This window comes from Corella eumyota, chromosome 1 (assembly GCF_963082875.1).
Source record: "Corella eumyota chromosome 1, kaCorEumy4.1, whole genome shotgun sequence".
Lineage (NCBI taxonomy): Eukaryota > Metazoa > Chordata > Ascidiacea > Phlebobranchia > Corellidae > Corella > Corella eumyota.
In genome coordinates, this window is record NC_137490.1 from 9,693,431 (window position 1) to 9,713,399 (window position 19,969).

At 30.0% G+C, this 19,969-nt stretch overlaps 3 protein-coding genes across 3 annotated transcripts; 2 read left to right on the plus strand and 1 right to left on the minus strand.

The window, feature by feature from the left end:
• Positions 1-259: 259 nt before the first annotated feature.
• On the minus strand, positions 260-6,055 carry LOC145752895 (uncharacterized). Its single transcript, XM_082569262.1, has 12 exons — positions 5,895-6,055; positions 4,112-4,990; positions 3,874-4,033; positions 3,627-3,731; positions 3,485-3,570; positions 3,001-3,126; positions 2,686-2,889; positions 2,376-2,544; positions 2,157-2,301; positions 1,824-2,025; positions 1,067-1,190; positions 260-895 (listed from the first exon to the last, which is right to left on the minus strand). Exons 1-12 carry the CDS (start codon positions 6,036-6,038, stop codon positions 771-773), a joined length of 2,469 nt encoding a protein of 822 aa, XP_082425388.1. The 5' UTR covers positions 6,039-6,055; the 3' UTR covers positions 260-770.
• A 182-nt stretch (positions 6,056-6,237) lies between these two features.
• Positions 6,238-7,864, plus strand: LOC145755985 (D-ribitol-5-phosphate cytidylyltransferase-like). The gene is made up of 2 exons (XM_082572207.1): positions 6,238-6,777; positions 7,023-7,864. The coding sequence occupies exon 2, from the start codon at positions 7,148-7,150 to the stop codon at positions 7,715-7,717; it is 570 nt and encodes a 189-aa protein (XP_082428333.1). The 5' UTR covers positions 6,238-6,777; positions 7,023-7,147; the 3' UTR covers positions 7,718-7,864.
• Positions 7,865-7,868: 4 nt separating this feature from the next.
• On the plus strand, positions 7,869-8,735 carry LOC145755995 (uncharacterized). The gene has a single exon (XM_082572216.1). It carries the CDS (start codon positions 7,938-7,940, stop codon positions 8,529-8,531), a length of 594 nt encoding a protein of 197 aa, XP_082428342.1. The 5' UTR covers positions 7,869-7,937; the 3' UTR covers positions 8,532-8,735.
• Positions 8,736-19,969: the final 11,234 nt, after the last annotated feature.

Sequence of the window (19,969 nt, forward strand, 5' to 3'; positions counted from 1 at the left end):
CACTAAAACAAACTTTGTTTACAGGTATATGCTCGGTGTGGTCGTTGTGGAGTGAAACAACTTCTTGCAGTACAACATGTGGGAAAGGAATAAAAACGAGAGAACGTGATTGCTTATTTGGTTCTGTTGAGCCTAGGCCTCTTGGCTGCGAAATAAACTTTGTACCATGTTTTATGATGCGATGTTAATGAACGTATTTTCTGTTCTATGTTTTTATACAAGAATAATTTATAAAACAAAATAATACTTTTATGAATATTTTTGCGTTTAATAAAACTATTTAAACAAGAAATTTTACACAATTAAAAGTTGGGAAAAATGGTTGAAATTCTGTATCAGTGTTTACATAGAAATAATGTACACTTTAAATATATTTTAAAAAACCTATAAAATACACCATGTTTAACATTACCATTTAGCTAAATTGCATAACAAAAGCAACAAGAGATTGTTTATATTCACTTTTAGTTCATTTTAAAAAGTTTAGTATCGTTTGCAACATTTTTAGTAAACCTCAAACAAAATAGTTAACTTGCAATGTTCATTACGACAATATTTACAATAAAAAAAATGAAGAAGTTCAAAATATGTTGTAATAAATAAAAAATATATTTAAACACTTAATTTTAAAATTAGTATCAGATTGTCAAAACAGAACGACATATTTTTTTCCTTTAAATCATTACAGAGACAGATATAAAGTTGCTTAAAATTCAATTATCAGTACCTAAATTTTACGTTCAACTTGGCAAAAAGTTACAAGGTTTTTGTTAAGAACGACTAGTAGACAATCTTCTAGAGCAAGATAACAAATATTGATGTCTAAGCATTTCCTCATTACTCAAGGGAAAAGCGTCGTAATTTAAATGCGTTACCTCCACCAATGAAGAATTTTCTACGAAAATATAAAAAAATATCTAAAGAGATATACTTATGCTAGTTAATCTATTCTTGGTATATTTAATAGTCTGAAAAATATTTTTAGTACCTTACAGACCAACAAACCAAAACCTTCTAAAATAAGTTTTATTTGAAATCTAATAAATTATATTAATAACTGTCTTACTTAAACCAGTGGTGTTGCTAATCCCACTCTTGAAGAATTCATCGTTTTCGGTGTCTTCACTTAATAATTTTTGTCGAAATGATAAAGTCAATTGTTCCTCTTTAAATTTTTCTTTATCTATTGACTGTAAAGCAAACATACTTTTATTTAATTGATACAAAGCTAAATTGGGTAAAATACTAAAAATATTTTGACCCTGTATTTAATCCCATATTGAAGAAAAATAAAATGCTCAAATTACTTGAAAACTCTAAGCTAAATGGATTATTATTAAAATTTAGTAAACTAATGTATATGTATATGTATATATATATATATATATCTTTTAATGCAATATTTTCTTAAAAAAAGGAAGCTTGGCCTTTCTATATTTAGATAAACCAGTTAAATGTAGTATTTCCAACACTTGCACTATATACCGGCAGCGTGGTGTAGTGGTAAGAACACTGGCTAAACCACCATGAGGTCGTGGGTTTAATCCCCACTGATCTCGTGCTGTAGAGTCCTTAAGTAAGGTGCTATAAATGGTATGAACTCCTGCTGAGTCAGCACTTAATCAGCAGCATACTTACTGGGCAATTATAATTTATAATATCCCAAACTGCCACAGGCAACTCGAGATTGGGTCGGAGTAACTGATGTTACTCTATGTTTAAGTCGCGCACTTTTCCACATCAAGGAGAAAGATATATACAAAAAAAATAAAAAATATGCCCAAGAGTGACAACCAAAAAAATAAGGGTATATAAATAAACACCTGTGCATCTTCCACTGTAACAGGAATGTCATCAACATCAGGCACCAACTGCACCTTGTTGTTAGTTAAAGTTGCAGAACATCTCACTCCCAATATTGATTCAAGGTGGGAAAGAGTTTGTTGAGCTGTTAGTCTACGGTCGGGGTTCAATGTTAAAAGACCTTTAATAATCTCATTTGTTCGTGTCGATACCATTCCATTGCTGCAATACATGGTTAACATATAACTTATTGTTAAATTCAGAAGACTCTAATGATAATTGAGTTGTATGACAATAATTGCAGAATGAATATTTAGCTATTAAAGATTCCTAAAAATACTAAGCATACTAACTTTGGCATAGTGTAGTCAGCTAATTTAATTTTTGTGAAGAGTTTTTTAGGGGAAGAATCATAGAATGGAAACTGTCCGTACAACATGGTGAACAGGATAACCCCCAATGACCACATGTCACTTGGTTTTCCAGCATATGGTTTGTCTGTTAATAAACAATATTTACCAAAAAAATAAACCAAGTCATTTAAAAATTTGTTTTATTTCATTAGTTCATACCACTGAGCACATCGGGACTTATATAAGCTGGACTTCCACGCTGATCATGTAGCAGATCATTCTCACTGCTTAAGTGGCAACCAAGTCCAAAGTTTGTTAAAGTAATATTTCTTGTCTTGACGTCTAATATCATGTTGCCAAGTTTTAAGTCCCTGTGAACTACATTGATCTACAAACATTATGAGGAATATAATAAAAATTTTATTGAAAGTATTTACAATGAGTTAAATAGAAAAAAATTAATTTATTGTTCAAAAAACTAAACATTATAAAAATATTTATATATTTACTCTAAAGCCTATTCTTTCACCTTATGCAGCGAGTACACATTAGAAATAATAGAATAAAAAACTCGAATTGCCATTTTTTCACTCAGTCTTTTAGCTTGAATAACATATTGCTGTAAGTTGATAAAGTTGTGAGTGTTTGGTATATATTCATGTCTAGTCAAACAATCCAAAATTAACCCAAATCGATTTATAAACTTGTCTTTTTTTGAATCGTACGAATAGTCCTGCAAAAGAAGGTAAAAAAAAGAAAGGGTTAAAAAATCAAAATCAAAACAAAACTTAATGCAACAAAAATATACCCTAAAAATATTATACAATAAATAAAAATGTTATACCATAAACATGCCATGTTGGTGTACAACCCCTTTATGTGAAGATAGCAAACTCAGTAAAGAGTGTTCAGTATGAAGCAATATTTTCCCACTTTGAATGTCATTGCTTGCTCCACAAATGTTCAAAATCTAATTGAATGAAAATGTTAATAAAGAATAAGTTCCTTAGTATAATTTTCATTTTGCTCATTTTTTAAATACTAATTAATGTATTTTAAACATTTTGTAACCAATATCTATATATAATGAAGATAGTAAATGGTTGGTTCAATTTGAAGGCCTACAAAAATTTAAAAACTGCCGTTTATGATATAATGGTGAATTAACAAGGGTAGATAATAGTGAAAAGTTGCTAGCATATTACAACATTGAAAATCCCAAACCAGAGAGCAGGCTATTAACTGGTTATAACTAATACTATATTTTATAATTATAACCTATAAATCTAAATTTAAATTTTAAATATTTTGCCAATAAAAAAAATTACCTTTGCCATGAAATACTTGTTTGTATTTTCTTTTCTTACAATATATTGTGAAATGTTTTTGACAGCACAGTTTCCTAGTCTTGGACCTAAAAATATATTTTACTTAGATTGCGATAAAAAATTTACAGTTAAAAACAATTACCTATCAAATAAGGTCCAATTTTAAAATTTGCTGTGTATTTTAGAGGTTTTGCTTTAATTTGAGCTTCTAATCTTTTTGTTGATAAATTTTCTTTCGAAAAATTACCTAAAAGTATATTTAATTTTTTTTTTTCAATCTGTTAAACAAAAACTCTTAAAACTAATTTAAAAAAAAGTAAAAACCGAACAATATGGCATAGCCTATATCAAATAGCAAATTAAGTACTTAAACCAACAACTTTTCTTACAAAGACTGTCAGTAGAATTTTCCAAATTTATTTTTGAATTGTCATTATAAATAATTTTTTTTTCAATCTGATCATTCCATAAAACTTTTTTTTTAGAAGAAAGTTTGTGTTTAGAAGTTGTTAGTGTAATGTTTGTAGAAATAGATGGCAAATTTGTATCCTTTAAATAAAAAAAAATCTATTAAAAGTTACATACTAAATAAACTTTTTAAATACTGTTTACAAAACTGTACCTAACCTTTAATATTTTGGAGAACTTTTTTTTGCTTGAGGAAAAACTACACCCACTTTCATTCTCACATATTTTATTTTTTTTGCTTTTTTCTGAAGTTGGGTTAACCAAACTGTTTTGTTTTTTTACATCTTCTTGAGACGAAAAATCACTATTCTTCAATGAAGAATCAATTTGGGTCAATGCATTACAGCGTAAAGGGCAGGAATGACTTTTTAAATGAAAGGACTTGGGTTGTAATTCATCTAAATTCGATTTATTATGACAGATAAAATTTTCACATTTTTTTTTCGGTGATGGCTCAATGTGATTAACTTGATTATTCGAGTTTAATTGATTTACAGAATGAACATTGACATGATTTTGTAACGTTGGTACATTAAAAACATGCATTTGCCTTCTTCTTTGCTGTAAAGAATTAGCTTTAATCAAAGACATATCTCCAGCACTGTGTGCTCGTTTGCGAGATTGTAGCTGTGCTAAAATAGAATTTGTATCTGTATTTGGGTAAATAGAAGAATTTTGTATATTTGAAGTTTGGGGTTCATTTAATTGATTTGATGTAAAAACATCGTCATCTTCTTTTTCATCATTTTTATTACTTTGAATTTTTAATCTGGTATCAAAAGCATGAGTTGCAATACCAGGGTTAACAAATCGCTGAAAACAACTGTTAGAGCCTGCTCTGTTACTTCCGTTAGGAATATAATATACAGGATTGGGCAACTGATATTGTGGAATGTAGACTTGTGGATATGAAGCAACACTATATCTTCTATGAAATGGATCATGCGAAACTTGGTTTACTAGGTTATATGGCCCAGTGTGTGGTGGTTCATCTATCGGTGTGGTTGTGTAATGGATAGGATAGCTCGGAGGTGGAATCTAAACATCATGTAAATGTTATAACAATTTTATTCAAATAATTTTTGATATTTAGTTTTTAGTTGAACAAAACACTTAATTTTAGTGTAAAAAATGTAGCACAAATATAGTCAGTGGTTTCGTGGCATAGGCCTATTGTTTTACTTTTTTGCATACATAAAAACCCACACTAAAGTCTGTATTAGTTGCGATAGTGGTTAAAGAAATAGTCGTTGCCTTTAAGGCAGTTTGCAAAGGAAAAAATCTTGAGAGAAATTTCAATATTTTCATTGTTTTAAGTAAGTATCACCTAAAGCGCATAAACTCTGGTATAAATTGACTGTCAACCCAGGCAGCTATTGCAGTGTATAAGCCATGCCAATGAGCAATTAATTTTGAAACCTATGACCGGACCTTATATTTTTTTTTTTTTTTTGTATATATCTTTATCCTCGATGTGGGAAAGTCGAATGCGCGACTTAAACATAGAGTAACATCAGTTACTCCGACCCAGTCTCGAGTTGCCTGTGGCAGTTTGGGATATTATAGAGACTATAATTGCCCGGTAATTATGCTGCTGATTAAGTGCTGGCTCAGCAGGAGTTCATACCGTTTATAGCGCCTTACTCAAGAGCGCTACAGCATGAGATCAGTGGGGATTGAACCCACGACCTCATGTGTGGTGTAGCAAGTGTTCTTACCACTACACCACGCTGCCGGTACAACATATACAACATTTATTTGGGGTTGAATCAAAAATTTAAAGTATTAATCAACATAAAATGGTCAAATTAGCAAATTTTTACTGCCACAGGACACTTCAGTTCTCTAGTACAAATACCAGAGATATCGTCGAAAACACCTACTTTTCAGATTTGTTTATAAACAGATACATCGTCAAAAACAGAAAAACGCGTTTGTATACCTGTTTTGTTTGATGACCTTGTACTAAATTGTTAGTGTTTACATTTTGCGCAATCCGTTCACCATTTAAAACAAAATTGCGTTGTCGTTCATGTCTTTGCCGACGTAATTTTTCAAGGTGTTGATTGCGTGCTATATTATCCATTTTAAAATGACGGACCCCGCAACACTTCAACACTTTTGTTACAATATGTTGTAGAGCATGTTTAGTTACCAATATGTGACACCAGTACAATGTTTTAATATTTTTAAATTATCCCCCATTGAAAAAAACAACGTTACAGCCCAAACAACAGGTAATATTTTTGAGTTTATTCTTAAGTTTTAGTTTTTAACATATTTAAAATTGATTAATTTCATTAAAAAAATTGTAGTTGTATGGTTAAAAAATGAATGGTAGCACAACTGACAAATAAACTTTAATTTATCTTGTCTAAGTTCAGTTAACGTCACAAATTAGCTATTGTGGTCATGTGAATAGATGTTAATACAACAAAACCAACTTATAATTTACTTAGATTATTGCTTTGTAGTAGTAAAAAATGTGCATATTTACACAAAAAAAGTATATATTGTAAAAATGTTGGTAAAAATAGGGTGATTATAAATCTCTTTTGCTCTTATAATATGACTAGCCTTTTCTTATTTAAAAACTGTTAAATATTTCAAAAGGTCTAATTGTATTTGATGAGATAACTGATTTTTTTACAATTCAGGGGCACATGCTAACATATTTGCAAAATTATTGTAATAAGGGTTTTTTTAGAACCGAAAAAGTATCAAAAACAATAATAATAACCTGTCATTAAAAATTTGTTTAACTATTTTAGAGAATTATTTAACCTTTTCAAAGAACTATACTAATAGGAAATTTTGTGAAAATTGTAAGTAATATATCCATCTTGGTTTTGTAATATGTAATATGAACATTTTTTGCCAATTTTGTATATTTAGTAAATATATTGAATTAAAATTATTATAATATGATGATATTATGTTTATTATGTTATGTTGGTCTGTTTGTATTTAATATTTCTGTATAAGATTAAAAATTTTTCTATAGGCCTACAGTATTTTGTAAATATGACAAATAGTATACAAGATATTTATGTTGTAATACCTGCTTCAGGAAAAAGCACAAGATTTTTAAAACAACCTCCAAAGCTATTTCAAGTATTTAATAATAGACCTGTCATATCGCACACAATTAACAACTTTGAAAAACTCAATAATGTTAAAGTAATTGTGGTCACGATGCCTCAATGCAATAAATTACAGGCTGAATTAAAAAATATAATCACAGATTGGAAACATGAAAAAGTATTGTTAACAGGTGGTGGAATAACTCGACATAGATCTATTTACAAAGGCCTTAAATGCCTTAAAACATATTTGGAATTAAAATCTAAATTTAATAAATATTCTATTGTTTTAATTCACGACGGTGCAAGACCTCTAATACCTCATCACATTATAGATAATGTGGCACTGGCAACTATTCAATACAAAGCTGTAGGTATTGTCCGGCCACTGGTTTCAACAGTTATTGAAGTGAATGAAAATGGTTTTATGTCTAAATCTTTAAATAGACAAACTCATTGGGCAAGTGAAATGCCCCAAGGCTTTTTACTTTATCTTATTCTCAAGGCGTATGAACAAAGCTCTAACCAAGAACTCGATAATGGCACAGAATGCCTTAAACTGGTGCTGGACAACTGTGAAGTAAAACCTAAATTATTAAAAGAGGATACTTTTATGTTTAAGATTACTTATGAAAGTGATCTTATAATGGCCGAAAACATGTTAGAAATTAAAAATGTTTAACAGTGATTTAATAAAAGACCTTTTTATATCGTTGTGTCGCATCGTACTAAATACTATAAATTTACCCACTTTTATTTATATTCATTGTGTATGCAGAATTTTTTTAAATATCAATTTTGTACTAAATTTCTTATTTTTCAGGTAGTTTAAATAAAACATTTAAATTAACTTTTTTTTTTGTTCAAAAAAGGTATTTTGTAAAAACTAATTAACAATAAAAATGGAACCACTTCACGTTAATATTTCTGAAAGTTTGTGGGATAAAATTACAGACCACCTGAACAAAGAAACTTTACCAAAATATCTACAAGATGAACTTCAGCAAGGGTGTACAAAATCTTTGTCCCAAACCAGAACACTACCATTAGCAACATTTGTTAGGTTAGGAAGGTGTAAAAAGACTGACCTGGGAAACATAACAAAATATATATTTCTAAAGCTGCCTAGTCCAGAGAAACCTCCACCAAACAGGGAGTTAAAAGAAAGACTTACAAAGCTTAAAGCACAACAACAGAATTTTGAATATAAAAATATGGTTTCTAATGTCTCGAGCAAAATTTCGGAGGGAAAATCAAGTAGTAAAGTTCCTGTTATAAGTGGCTTTAATTTTGCTTTGACAGCAATTTGTGCTACATTTATAACAGTGTATATGCTACGGCCTTTAATACCAGATTTAGCACTAAGGTGTGCTGTTGGGGTAGCTGTTGGAACAGCAATTCTAACTATTGAAATCTTTTTAGCTCTTCGAGCAATTGAAAAAGATGATGAAATTAAAATGCATGCTATAAAAAACTCCCAAATAAAACTGTCATAGTGTTAAAAAATTTAAGTATTTGTAGATACTGATTTTTGTTTTTTATTTTAATTGTGTTGTCATCAACTTCGTGTTTTCTTGGAAATTACCCTCTTTTGTTTTATTTATATTCCCCTAATCTTAAGACAAAAACAAAATCAAATATTTTTTTTTTAAATTAAACAAGTAAGTTTTATTTAAACAAACAAAAGTAAATATAACTGATTGAAATTATTGTAATGTTATTTGTAAAGATTTAAGGTAGTAAAAATACAGTTCATGATAGAAAAAAACGAAATTAAAAAAAAATATTAACTTTTTTTTGCAAGATATACAATTGATTAAAATTTAAAAACTTAATAACAGTCTTTAAATAAACAAACCCCTACCACTTCGGTATACCTAAAAAAACAATAATATGTCATGATAAAATCACTATCTATAAACGAATAATAATGTAACTTTAAATTTACAACTTAGAAGACACTGAAGTATGATAATAACAACTATAACGATTAACCATAGTTTAATAAAAAAAATATAGATCGAAGTTTTTTAAATATTTTTAATTTAAATCCATATAAATATTGGGCCAGATATGTAAAGCTTAATTAGGTTGTGATATCGTACGTGTAATGGTAAATTAACAACTTATTTAAACGTTTAATGACCACCACCTTTCTGCCAGAGAGCTGGCAGAGAGTAGCAGAGAATTTTGCTTGGGCGGATAATTTAAAAAAAATAGTGATTCCAAATATTTTATAATCGTACAATACAAAAAATAACGGGGTAAAATAGCCCCTTTAAAGGTAACAAATTAAAACCAAACCTAATATAGAATAAGTTGGCAAGGTTCTTAACACTTTAAAATTAAAGTTAAATTAAACAAAACATTGAAAAATTGTTAAAAGCAGGAGTAAACTTTTGTACTGAACTGAAATACGTGTTATTACTGACGTCACAAATCGGGGGTTTTGACAACTTACCTATCATGTCGCTCCAATTTATTTTTGATATTTTGTAAAGAACAACGTACCCAACCACGATATATCTTTAAAAAAGTGAACAAAATATTAGAAAGTGGTTAAATGCAGGTGTAAACTTTGTATTTTCGTAATATACGCTATAGAAGTGACGTCACAAATCGGAGGTTTTGACAACTTACCTATCATGTCGCTCCAATTTATTTTTGATATTTTGTGGAGGACAACGTACCCAACCACGACATATCTTCAAAAAAGTGAACAAAATATTAGAAAGTGGTTAAATGCAGGTGTAAACTTTGTATTTTTGTAATATACGCTATGTAAGTGACGTCACAAATCGGGGGTTTTGACAACTTACCTATCATGTCGCTCCAATTTATTTTTGATATTTTGTGGAGGACAACGTACCCAACCGCGACATATTTTCAAAAAAGTGAACAAAATATTAGAAAGTGCTCAAATGCAGGTGTAAACTTTGTATTTTTGTAATATACGCTATAGAAGTGACGTCACAAATCGGGGGTTTTGACAACTTACCTATCATGTCGCTCCAATTTATTTTTGAAATTTTGTGGAGGACAACGCACCCAACCGCGACATATTTTCAAAAAAGTGAACAAAATATTAGAAAGTGGTCAAATGCAGGTGTAAACTTTGTATTTTTGTAATATACGCTATAGAAGTGACGTCACAAATCGGGGGTTTTGACAACTTACCTATCATGTCGCTCCAATTTATTTTTGACATTTTGTAAAGAACAACGCACTTAACCACGACATGTTTTCAAAAAGTGAACAAAATATTAGAAAGGGGTCAAATACAGGTGTAAACTTTGTATTTTTGTAATATACGCTATATAAGTGACGTCACAAATCGGGGGTTTTGACAACTTACCTATCATGTCGCTTCAATTTATTTTTGACATTTTGTAAAAAACAACGCACTTAAGCACGACATATTTTCAAAAAAGTGAACAAAATATTAGAAAGTGGTCAAATACAGGTGTAAACTTTGTATTTTCGTAATATACGCTATATAAGTGACGTCACAAATCGGGGGTTTTGACAACTTACCTATCATGTCGCTTCAATTTATTTTTGACATTTTGTAAAAAACAACGCACTTAACCACGACATATTTTCAAAAAAGTGAACAAAATATTAGAAAGTGCTCAAATACAGGTGTAAACTTTGTATTTTCGTAATATACGCTATAGAAGTGACGTCAAAAATCGGGGGTTTTGACAACTTACCTATCATGTCGCTTCAATTTATTTTTGACATTTTGTAAAAAACAACGCACTTAACCACGACATATTTTCAAAAAAGTGAACAAAATATTAGAAAGTGGTCAAATACAGGTGTAAACTTTGTATTTTTGTAATATACGCTATATAAGTGACGTCACAAATCGGGGGTTTTGACAACTTACCTATCATGTCGCTTCAATTTATTTTTGACATTTTGTAAAAAACAACGCACTTAACCACGACATATTTTCAAAAAAGTGAACAAAATATTAGAAAGTGGTCAAATACAGGTGTAAACTTTGTATTTTCGTAATATACGCTATATAAGTGACGTCACAAATCGGGGGTTTTGACAACTTACCTATCATGTCGCTTCAATTTATTTTTGACATTTTGTAAAAAACAACGCACTTAACCACGACATATTTTCAAAAAAGTGAACAAAATATTAGAAAGTGCTCAAATGCAGGTGTAAACTTTGTATTTTTGTAATATACGCTATAGAAGTGACGTCACAAATCGGGGGTTTTGACAACTTACCTATCATGTCGCTCCAATTTATTTTTGATATTTTGTAAAAAACAACGCACTTAACCACGACATATTTTCAAAAAGTGAACAAAATATTAGAAAGTGGTCAAATACAGGTGTAAACTTTGTATTTTTGTAATATACGCTATATAAGTGACGTCACAAATCGGGGGTTTTGACAACTTACCTATCATGTCGCTTCAATTTATTTTTGACATTTTGTAAAAAACAACGCACTTAACCACGACATATTTTCAAAAAAGTGAACAAAATATTAGAAAGTGGTCAAATACAGGTGTAAACTTTGTATTTTCGTAATATACGCTATATAAGTGACGTCACAAATCGGGGGTTTTGACAACTTAACTATCATGTCGCTTCAATTTATTTTTGACATTTTGTAAAAAACAACGCACTTAACCACGACATATTTTCAAAAAAGTGAACAAAATATTAGAAAGTGATCAAATACAGGTGTACACTTTGTATTTTCGTAATATACGCTATATAAGTGACGTCACAAATCGGGGGTTTTGACAACTTACCTATCATGTCGCTTCAATTTATTTTTGACATTTTGTAAAAAACAACGCACTTAACCACGACATATTTTCAAAAAAGTGAACAAAATATTAGAAAGTGGTCAAATACAGGTGTAAACTTTGTATTTTTGTAATATACGCTATATAAGTGACGTCACAAATCGGGGGTTTTGACAACTTACCTATCATGTCGCTTCAATTTATTTTTGACATTTTGTAAAAAACAACGCACTTAACCACGACATATTTTCAAAAAAGTGAACAAAATATTAGAAAGTGGTCAAATACAGGTGTAAACTTTGTATTTTCGTAATATACGCTATATAAGTGACGTCACAAATCGGGGGTTTTGACAACTTACCTATCATGTCGCTTCAATTTATTTTTGACATTTTGTAAAAAACAACGCACTTAACCACGACATATTTTCAAAAAAGTGAACAAAATATTAGAAAGTGGTCAAATACAGGTGTAAACTTTGTATTTTCGTAATATACGCTATAGAAGTGACGTCACAAATCGGGGGTTTTGACAACTTACCTATCATGTCGCTCCAATTTATTTTTGGTATTTTGTGGAGGACAACGTACCCAACCACGACATATCTTCAAAAAAGTGAACAAAATATTACAAAGTGGTCAAATACAGGTGTAAACTTTGTATTTTCGTAATATACGCTATATAAGTGACGTCACAAATCGGGGGTTTTGACAACTTACCTATCATGTCGCTCCAATTTATTTTTGATATTTTGTAAAGAACAACGCACTTAACCACGACATATCTTCAAAATAGTGAACAAAATATTAGAAAGTGGTCAAATACAGGTGTAAGCTTTGTATTTTCGTAATATACGCTATATAAGTGACGTCACAAATCGGGGGTTTTGACAACTTACCTATCATGTCGCTTCAATTTATTTTTGACATTTTGTAAAAAACAACGCACTTAACCACGACATATTTTCAAAAAAGTGAACAAAATATTAGAAAGTGGTCAAATACAGGTGTAAACTTTGTATTTTCGTAATATACGCTATATAAGTGACGTCACAAATCGGGGGTTTTGACAACTTACCTATCATGTCGCTTCAATTTATTTTTGACATTTTGTAAAAAACAACGCACTTAACCACGACATATTTTCAAAAAAGTGAACAAAATATTAGAAAGTGGTCAAATACAGGTGTAAACTTTGTATTTTCGTAATATACGCTATAGAAGTGACGTCACAAATCGGGGGTTTTGACAACTTACCTATCATGTCGCTCCAATTTATTTTTGATATTTTGTGGAGGACAACGTACCCAACCACGACATATCTTCAAAAAAGTGAACAAAATATTAGAAAGTGGTCAAATACAGGTGTAAACTTTGTATTTTCGTAATATACGCTATATAAGTGACGTCACAAATCGGGGGTTTTGACAACTTACCTATCATGTCGCTCCAATTTATTTTTGATATTTTGTAAAGAACAACGCACTTAACCACGACATATCTTCAAAATAGTGAACAAAATATTAGAAAGTGGTCAAATACAGGTGTAAGCTTTGTATTTTCGTAATATACGCTATAGAAGTGACGTCACAAATCGGGGGTTTTGACAAGTTTTTGACAAATCGTGGGTTTTGACAACTATCATATTAATTGTTTTATTTTTAATTGGTTTATGGAGTGTTTTTGTAATAAATTTTGTTAATCTACCGATGGTAAAGCGGTGAATTTGATGACGTATTTTCAAATTTTAGCCTTTTCGCTGATTCGTGTAAAAACCACCAACGGCGTCATTTTAAATGGCAACTTCTTTTTTGCTTTAAAGGTTGTGTTTTTGCTTATGTTTTATCTTCCTTAATAAGATTCCTACCCATTTTTAAATTATTGCATTCGCTTGAAAACTGTTTTCGGTTTCAATAATTTCTTTATGATATTGCTTTACGAAATGGTCCAAACCAGAGCTACGTTTACAATAAAGATATGTTTATTTAAGTTCCCTAAAATCTTGTTCTATTATACTTCGCGTAAGGTTGTTGGTTAAAACCGATTGTAAAAAACAGTCCAGCATACTTTAAACAAATGTATTTATCAAAATTGGAGAGACATATTAGGAAAGTTGTCAACACCCCCGATTTGTGACGTCACTTATATAGCGTATATTACGAAAATACAAAGTTTACACCTGCATTTGACCACTTTCTAATATTTTGTTCACTTTTTTGAAAATATATCGTCGTTGGGTACGTTGTCCTCCACAAAATATTAAAAATAAATTGGAGCGACATGATAGGTAAGTTGTCAAAACCCCCGATTTGTGACGTCACTTCTATAGCGTATATTACGAAAATACAAAGTTTACACCTGTATTTGACCACTTTCTAATATTTTGTTCACTTTTTTGAAAATATGTCGTGGTTAAGTGCGTTGTTTTTTACAAAATGTCAAAAATAAATTGAAGCGACATGATAGGTAAGTTGTCAAAACCCCCGATTTGTGACGTCACTTATATAGCGTATATTACAAAAATACAAAGTTTACACCTGTATTTGACCACTTTCTAATATTTTGTTCACTTTTTTAAAAATATGTCGTAATTAAGTGCGTTGTTCTTTACAAAATATCAAAAATAAATTGGAGCGACATGATAGGTAAGTTGTTAAAACCCCCGATTTGTGACGTCACTTATATAGCGTATATTACAAAAATACAAAGTTTACACCTGTATTTAACCACTTTTTAATATTTTGTTCACTTTTTTAAAGATATATCGTGGTTGGGTACGTTGTCCTTCACAAAATATCAAAAATAAATTGGAGCGACATGATAGGTAAGTTTTCAAAACCCCCGATTTGTGACGTCACTTATATAGCGTATATTACAAAAATACAAAATTTACACCTGCATTTACCACTTTCTAATATTTTGTTTACTTTTTTGAAGATATGTCGTGGTTGGGTACGTTGTCCTCAACAAAATATCAAAAATAAATTGGAGCGACATAATAGGTAAGTTGTCAAAACCCCCGATTTGTGACGTCACTTATATAGCGTATATTACAAAAATACAAAGTTTACACCTGCATTTAACCACTTTCTAATATTTTGTTCACTTTTTTGAAGATATGTCGTGGTTGGGTACGTTGTCCTCCACAAAATATCAAAAATAAATTGGAGCGACATGATAGGTAAGTTGTCAAAACCCCCGATTTGTGACGTCACTTCTATAGCGTATATTACGAAAATACAAAGTTTACACCTGTATTTGACCACTTTCTAATATTTTGTTCACTTTTTTGAAAATATGTCGTGGTTAAGTGCGTTGTTTTTTACAAAATGTCAAAAATAAATTGGAGCGACATGATAGGTAAGTTGTCAAAACCTCCGATTTGTGACGTCACTTATATAGCGTATATTACGAAAATACAAAGTTTACACCTACATTTGACCATTTTCTAATATTTTGTTCACTTTTTTGAAGATATGTCGTAGTTGGGTACGTTGTCCTCCACAAAATATCAAAAATAAATTGGAGCGACATGATAGGTAAGTTGTCAAAACCTCCGATTTGTGACGTCACTTATATAGCGTATATTACAAAAATACAAAGTTTACACCTGCATTTAACCACTTTCTAATATTTTGTTCACTTTTTTGAAGATATGTCGTGGTTGGGTACGTTGTCCTCCACAAAATATCAAAAATAAATTGGAGCGACATAATAGGTAAGTTGTCAAAACCCCCGATTTGTGACGTCACTTCTATAGCGTATATTACGAAAATACAAAGTTTACACCTGTATTTGACCACTTTCTAATATTTTGTTCACTTTTTTGAAAATATGTCGTGGTTAAGTGCGTTGTTTTTTACAAAATGTCAAAAATAAATTGGAGCGACATGATAGGTAAGTTGTTAAAACCCCCGATTTGTGACGTCACTTATATAGCGTATATTACAAAAATACAAAGTTTACACCTGTATTTGACCACTTTCTAATATTTTGTTCACTTTTTTAAAAATATGTCGTAATTAAGTGCGTTGTTCTTTACAAAATATCAAAAATAAATTGGAGCGACATGATAGATAGGTAATTTGTTAAAACCCCCGATTTGTGACGTCACTTATATAGCGTATATTACAAAAATACAAAGTTTACACCTACATTTGACCATTTTCTAATATTTTGTTCACTTTTTTGAAGATATGTCGTAGTTGGGTACGTTGTCCTCCACAAAATATCAAAAATAAATTGGAGCGACATGATAGGTAAGTTGTCAAAACCCCCGATTTGTGACGTCACTTATATAGCGTATATTACAAAAATACAAAGTTTACACCTGCATTTAACCACTTTCTAATATTTTGTTCACTTTTTTGAAGATATGTCGTGGTTGGGTACGTTGTCCTCCACAAAATATCAAAAATAAATTGGAGCGACATGATAGGTAAGTTGTCAAAACCCCCGATTTGTGACGTCACTTCTATAGCGTATATTACGAAAATACAAAGTTTACACCTGTATTTGACCACTTTGTAATATTTTGTTCACTTTTTTGAAAATATGTCGTGGTTAAGTGCGTTGTTTTTTACAAAATATCAAAAATAAATTGGAGCGACATGATAGGTAAGTTTTCAAAACCCCCGATTTGTGACGTCACTTATATAGCGTATATTACGAAAATACAAAATTTACACCTGCATTTAACCACTTTCTAATATTTTGTTTACTTTTTTGAAGATATGTCGTGGTTGGGTACGTTGTCCTCAACAAAATATCAAAAATAAATTGGAGCGACATGATAGGTAAGTTGTCAAAACCCCCGATTTGTGACGTCACTTATATAGCGTATATTACAAAAATACAAAGTTTACACCTGCATTTAACCACTTTCTAATATTTTGTTCACTTTTTTGAAGATATATCGTGGTTGGGTACGTTGTCCTCCACAAAATATCAAAAATAAATTGGAGCGACATGATAGGTAAGTTGTCAAAACCCCCGATTTGTGACGTCACTTATATAGCGTATATTACGAAAATACAAAGTTTACACCTGCATTTAACTACTTTCTAATATTTTGTTCACATTTTTGAAGATATATCGTGGTTGGGTACGTTGTTCTTTACAAAATGTCAAAAATAAATTGGAGCGACATGATAGGTAAGTTGTCAAAACCCCCGATTTGTGACGTCAGTAATAACACGTATTTCAGTTCAGTACAAAAGTTTACTCCTGCTTTTAACAATTTTTCAATGTTTTGTTTAATTTAATTTTAATTTTAAAGTGTAAAGAACCTTGCCAACTTATTCTATATTAGGTTTGATTTTAATTTGTTCCCTTTAAAGGGGCTATTTTACCCCGTTATTTTTTGTATTGTACGATTATAAAATATTTGGAATCACTATTTTTTATAATTATCCGCCCAAGCAAAATTCTCTGCTACTCTCTGCCAGCTCTCTGGCAGAAAGGTGGTGGTGTTTAATGGATTGTGTTTTGTCAAACGTCCCGCATAGTTCATCAAACGTCCCGCATAGTTTGTTAAACGTCCCGCACGTGATATCCAATAAGGGAATTTGACATCAAAAACGAAGACGGAAGCCATAAAAGATTGGTCACGCCTAAAAACTATAAGAGAAATCCAAATTTGTTTGTGTTCTTATTATAGAAAATTTATTCCGGGCTTTGCTGATATCGCCAGACCGCTTAACAAGCTGTTGTAAAAACAATTAAAATTCATTTGGACAAAGAAATGTGAAAATTCGAAAAAAAGCTATCCCTTTTGACATGTTTTAAGTATTTTTTTCGAGCATTTTTTTTAATATGCAATAGTGTGTGCGTCGTTCTGGCATAAGCCTCGTTACGACGGTCGAAGCAGCATTTGTTAAATGTAGCGCAAGCTATTGGTTTTTTTTTTGGTATATTCTGACTATTATATACTTTGTAGCAAGTTCAAACAAACATTTATACCTTAACTTCGCTGACAACGATACACCATTAACTTTAGGTTGCGCCACAGGCTAAATTGGTTCTTCTGCAACTGGCATAAGCCTTGTTACGACGGTCGAAGCAGCATTTGTTAAATGTAGCGCAAGCTAATGGTTTTTTTTTTGGTCTATTCTGACTATTATATACTTTGAAGCAAGTTCAAACAAACATTTCTACCTTAACTGCTGACAACGATACAGCATTAACTTTAGGTTGCGCCACAGGCTAAATTGGTTCTTCTGCAATAGGCGTGTTCAGTTGATCTATTAAATATTCTTGTTGAGCCTGCAACGTTGTCATGAAGTCTTTTGACTTTTACCCTTATCTTGATGTCGTTAGCGTTTACCATTATCTTGATGTCGTCTGCGTTTACTTCAGTTTAATCTTTAACAAAAGTAAAATCGTTGGTTAATTGATTGAATAGTAGATAAACTAGAATTTTGCACATTGATTTTTAGCATTTTGTATTTCAACATCATGTCCATTACAGTCATATCTAGCGTTTGTCTCAATTCTTTTCTAAATTGTTCAATTTGCCGATCCGTTTCTTCCCTCATTTCAATGTATATTTATTTCTGCAATCGCGACAGTACAAATCCACTCTTCCCATACCCCTTGTGGTATAAAAGATATTTCCGAGCCACTTGATTTATCTGCTGCCGAATAATATAACATATCTACAGAGAACAATTAATATAATCAAACACACTCACACAAAACAACCAAAATAAACACTAAAGAATGACATAAAGTTGGCAAGACAAGGTGACCAATAAAAAAAGAATAAGCCCTTAAATGTAATGCCCCAAAACCCTTAAATGTAATGCCCCAAAAATTTCGAAACATATTGTTATTGTCAGTATTATTATTATTATAGTTCGAAATCTTAGTTTTCGAAACATATTGTTATTGCCCGTATATTTATTATTATGGTTCGAAATCTTAGATTTCGAAACATATTGTTATTTTCATTATATTTATTATTATGGTTCGAAACCTTAGATTTCGAAACATATTGTTATTGTCATTATACTTATTATTATTAATATTATTATTATTATTATGGTTCGAAATCTTAGATTTCGAAACATATTGTTATTGTCATTATATTTATTATTATTATTATGGTTCGAAATCTTAGATTTCGAAACATATTGTTATTGTCATTATACTTATTATTATTATTTTTATTCTTTCTAGTCCCAATTTTGAAAGAAGATATCTTTAGTTCCTTAGAATTTAAAAATCTGAAATTTTAGTATGTTGTTTATTATCAGATTATGTTTTCATTCTCCTATTTGCAACATTTAATTATTACTAATTAATAAGTGTTTATTTATTAAAATTTAAAGGTTGTTATTAATTTTTCAAATCTTTGTCAATTGTATATCATGATATTACTAACTCAAAAATAAATTAAAATTTTTATTTTTATTACTAATTACTTATTAATAGGTGTTTGTTTATTAAAATTTAAAGGTTGTTATTAATCTTTTAAATCTTGGTCAATTGTATATCATGATATTAGTAACTCAAAAATAAAATAGAATTTTAATTTTTATCACTAATTACTAATTAATAGGTGTTTGTTTATTAAAATTCAAAGGTTGTTGTTAATTTTGTAAATTTTTTTCAATTGTATATCGTGATATTAGTAACTCAAAAATGAATTAAAGTTATAATTTTTGTCCCTAATTACTAATTTAAAGGTGTTTGTTTATTCAAATTTAAAGGTTTTTAAATTTTGGTCGGTTATATCTTGTAATATTTATGATTTGAAAATGAATTAAAAAATAATTCTTGTTTGTTAGGTATATTTAAATGCTGGTTTGTTCATTAAAAATTAAAGTTCGATATTAAGCATTAAAAATTTGGTATGATGTATTTTATAATATAGGAAGTTAAAAAACATATTTAAAAAATTATTTTTGTTTATTTATCATATTTAAATGCTTGTTTATTTAATAAAAATCAAAAACAATTTTAGAAATTTAAAATTTACTATAATTTATATCCTAAAATTACCAGCTTAAAACTGGGTTAAATATTAGTTTTTGTTTCTATAATATATATAAATGCTTGTTTGTTCAATAAAAATCAAAGTTATGTATTATTCTTCGTTAATGTTTATGCATATCTTTTTTTATTTATAAAAATTTATGTTAAAAATAAT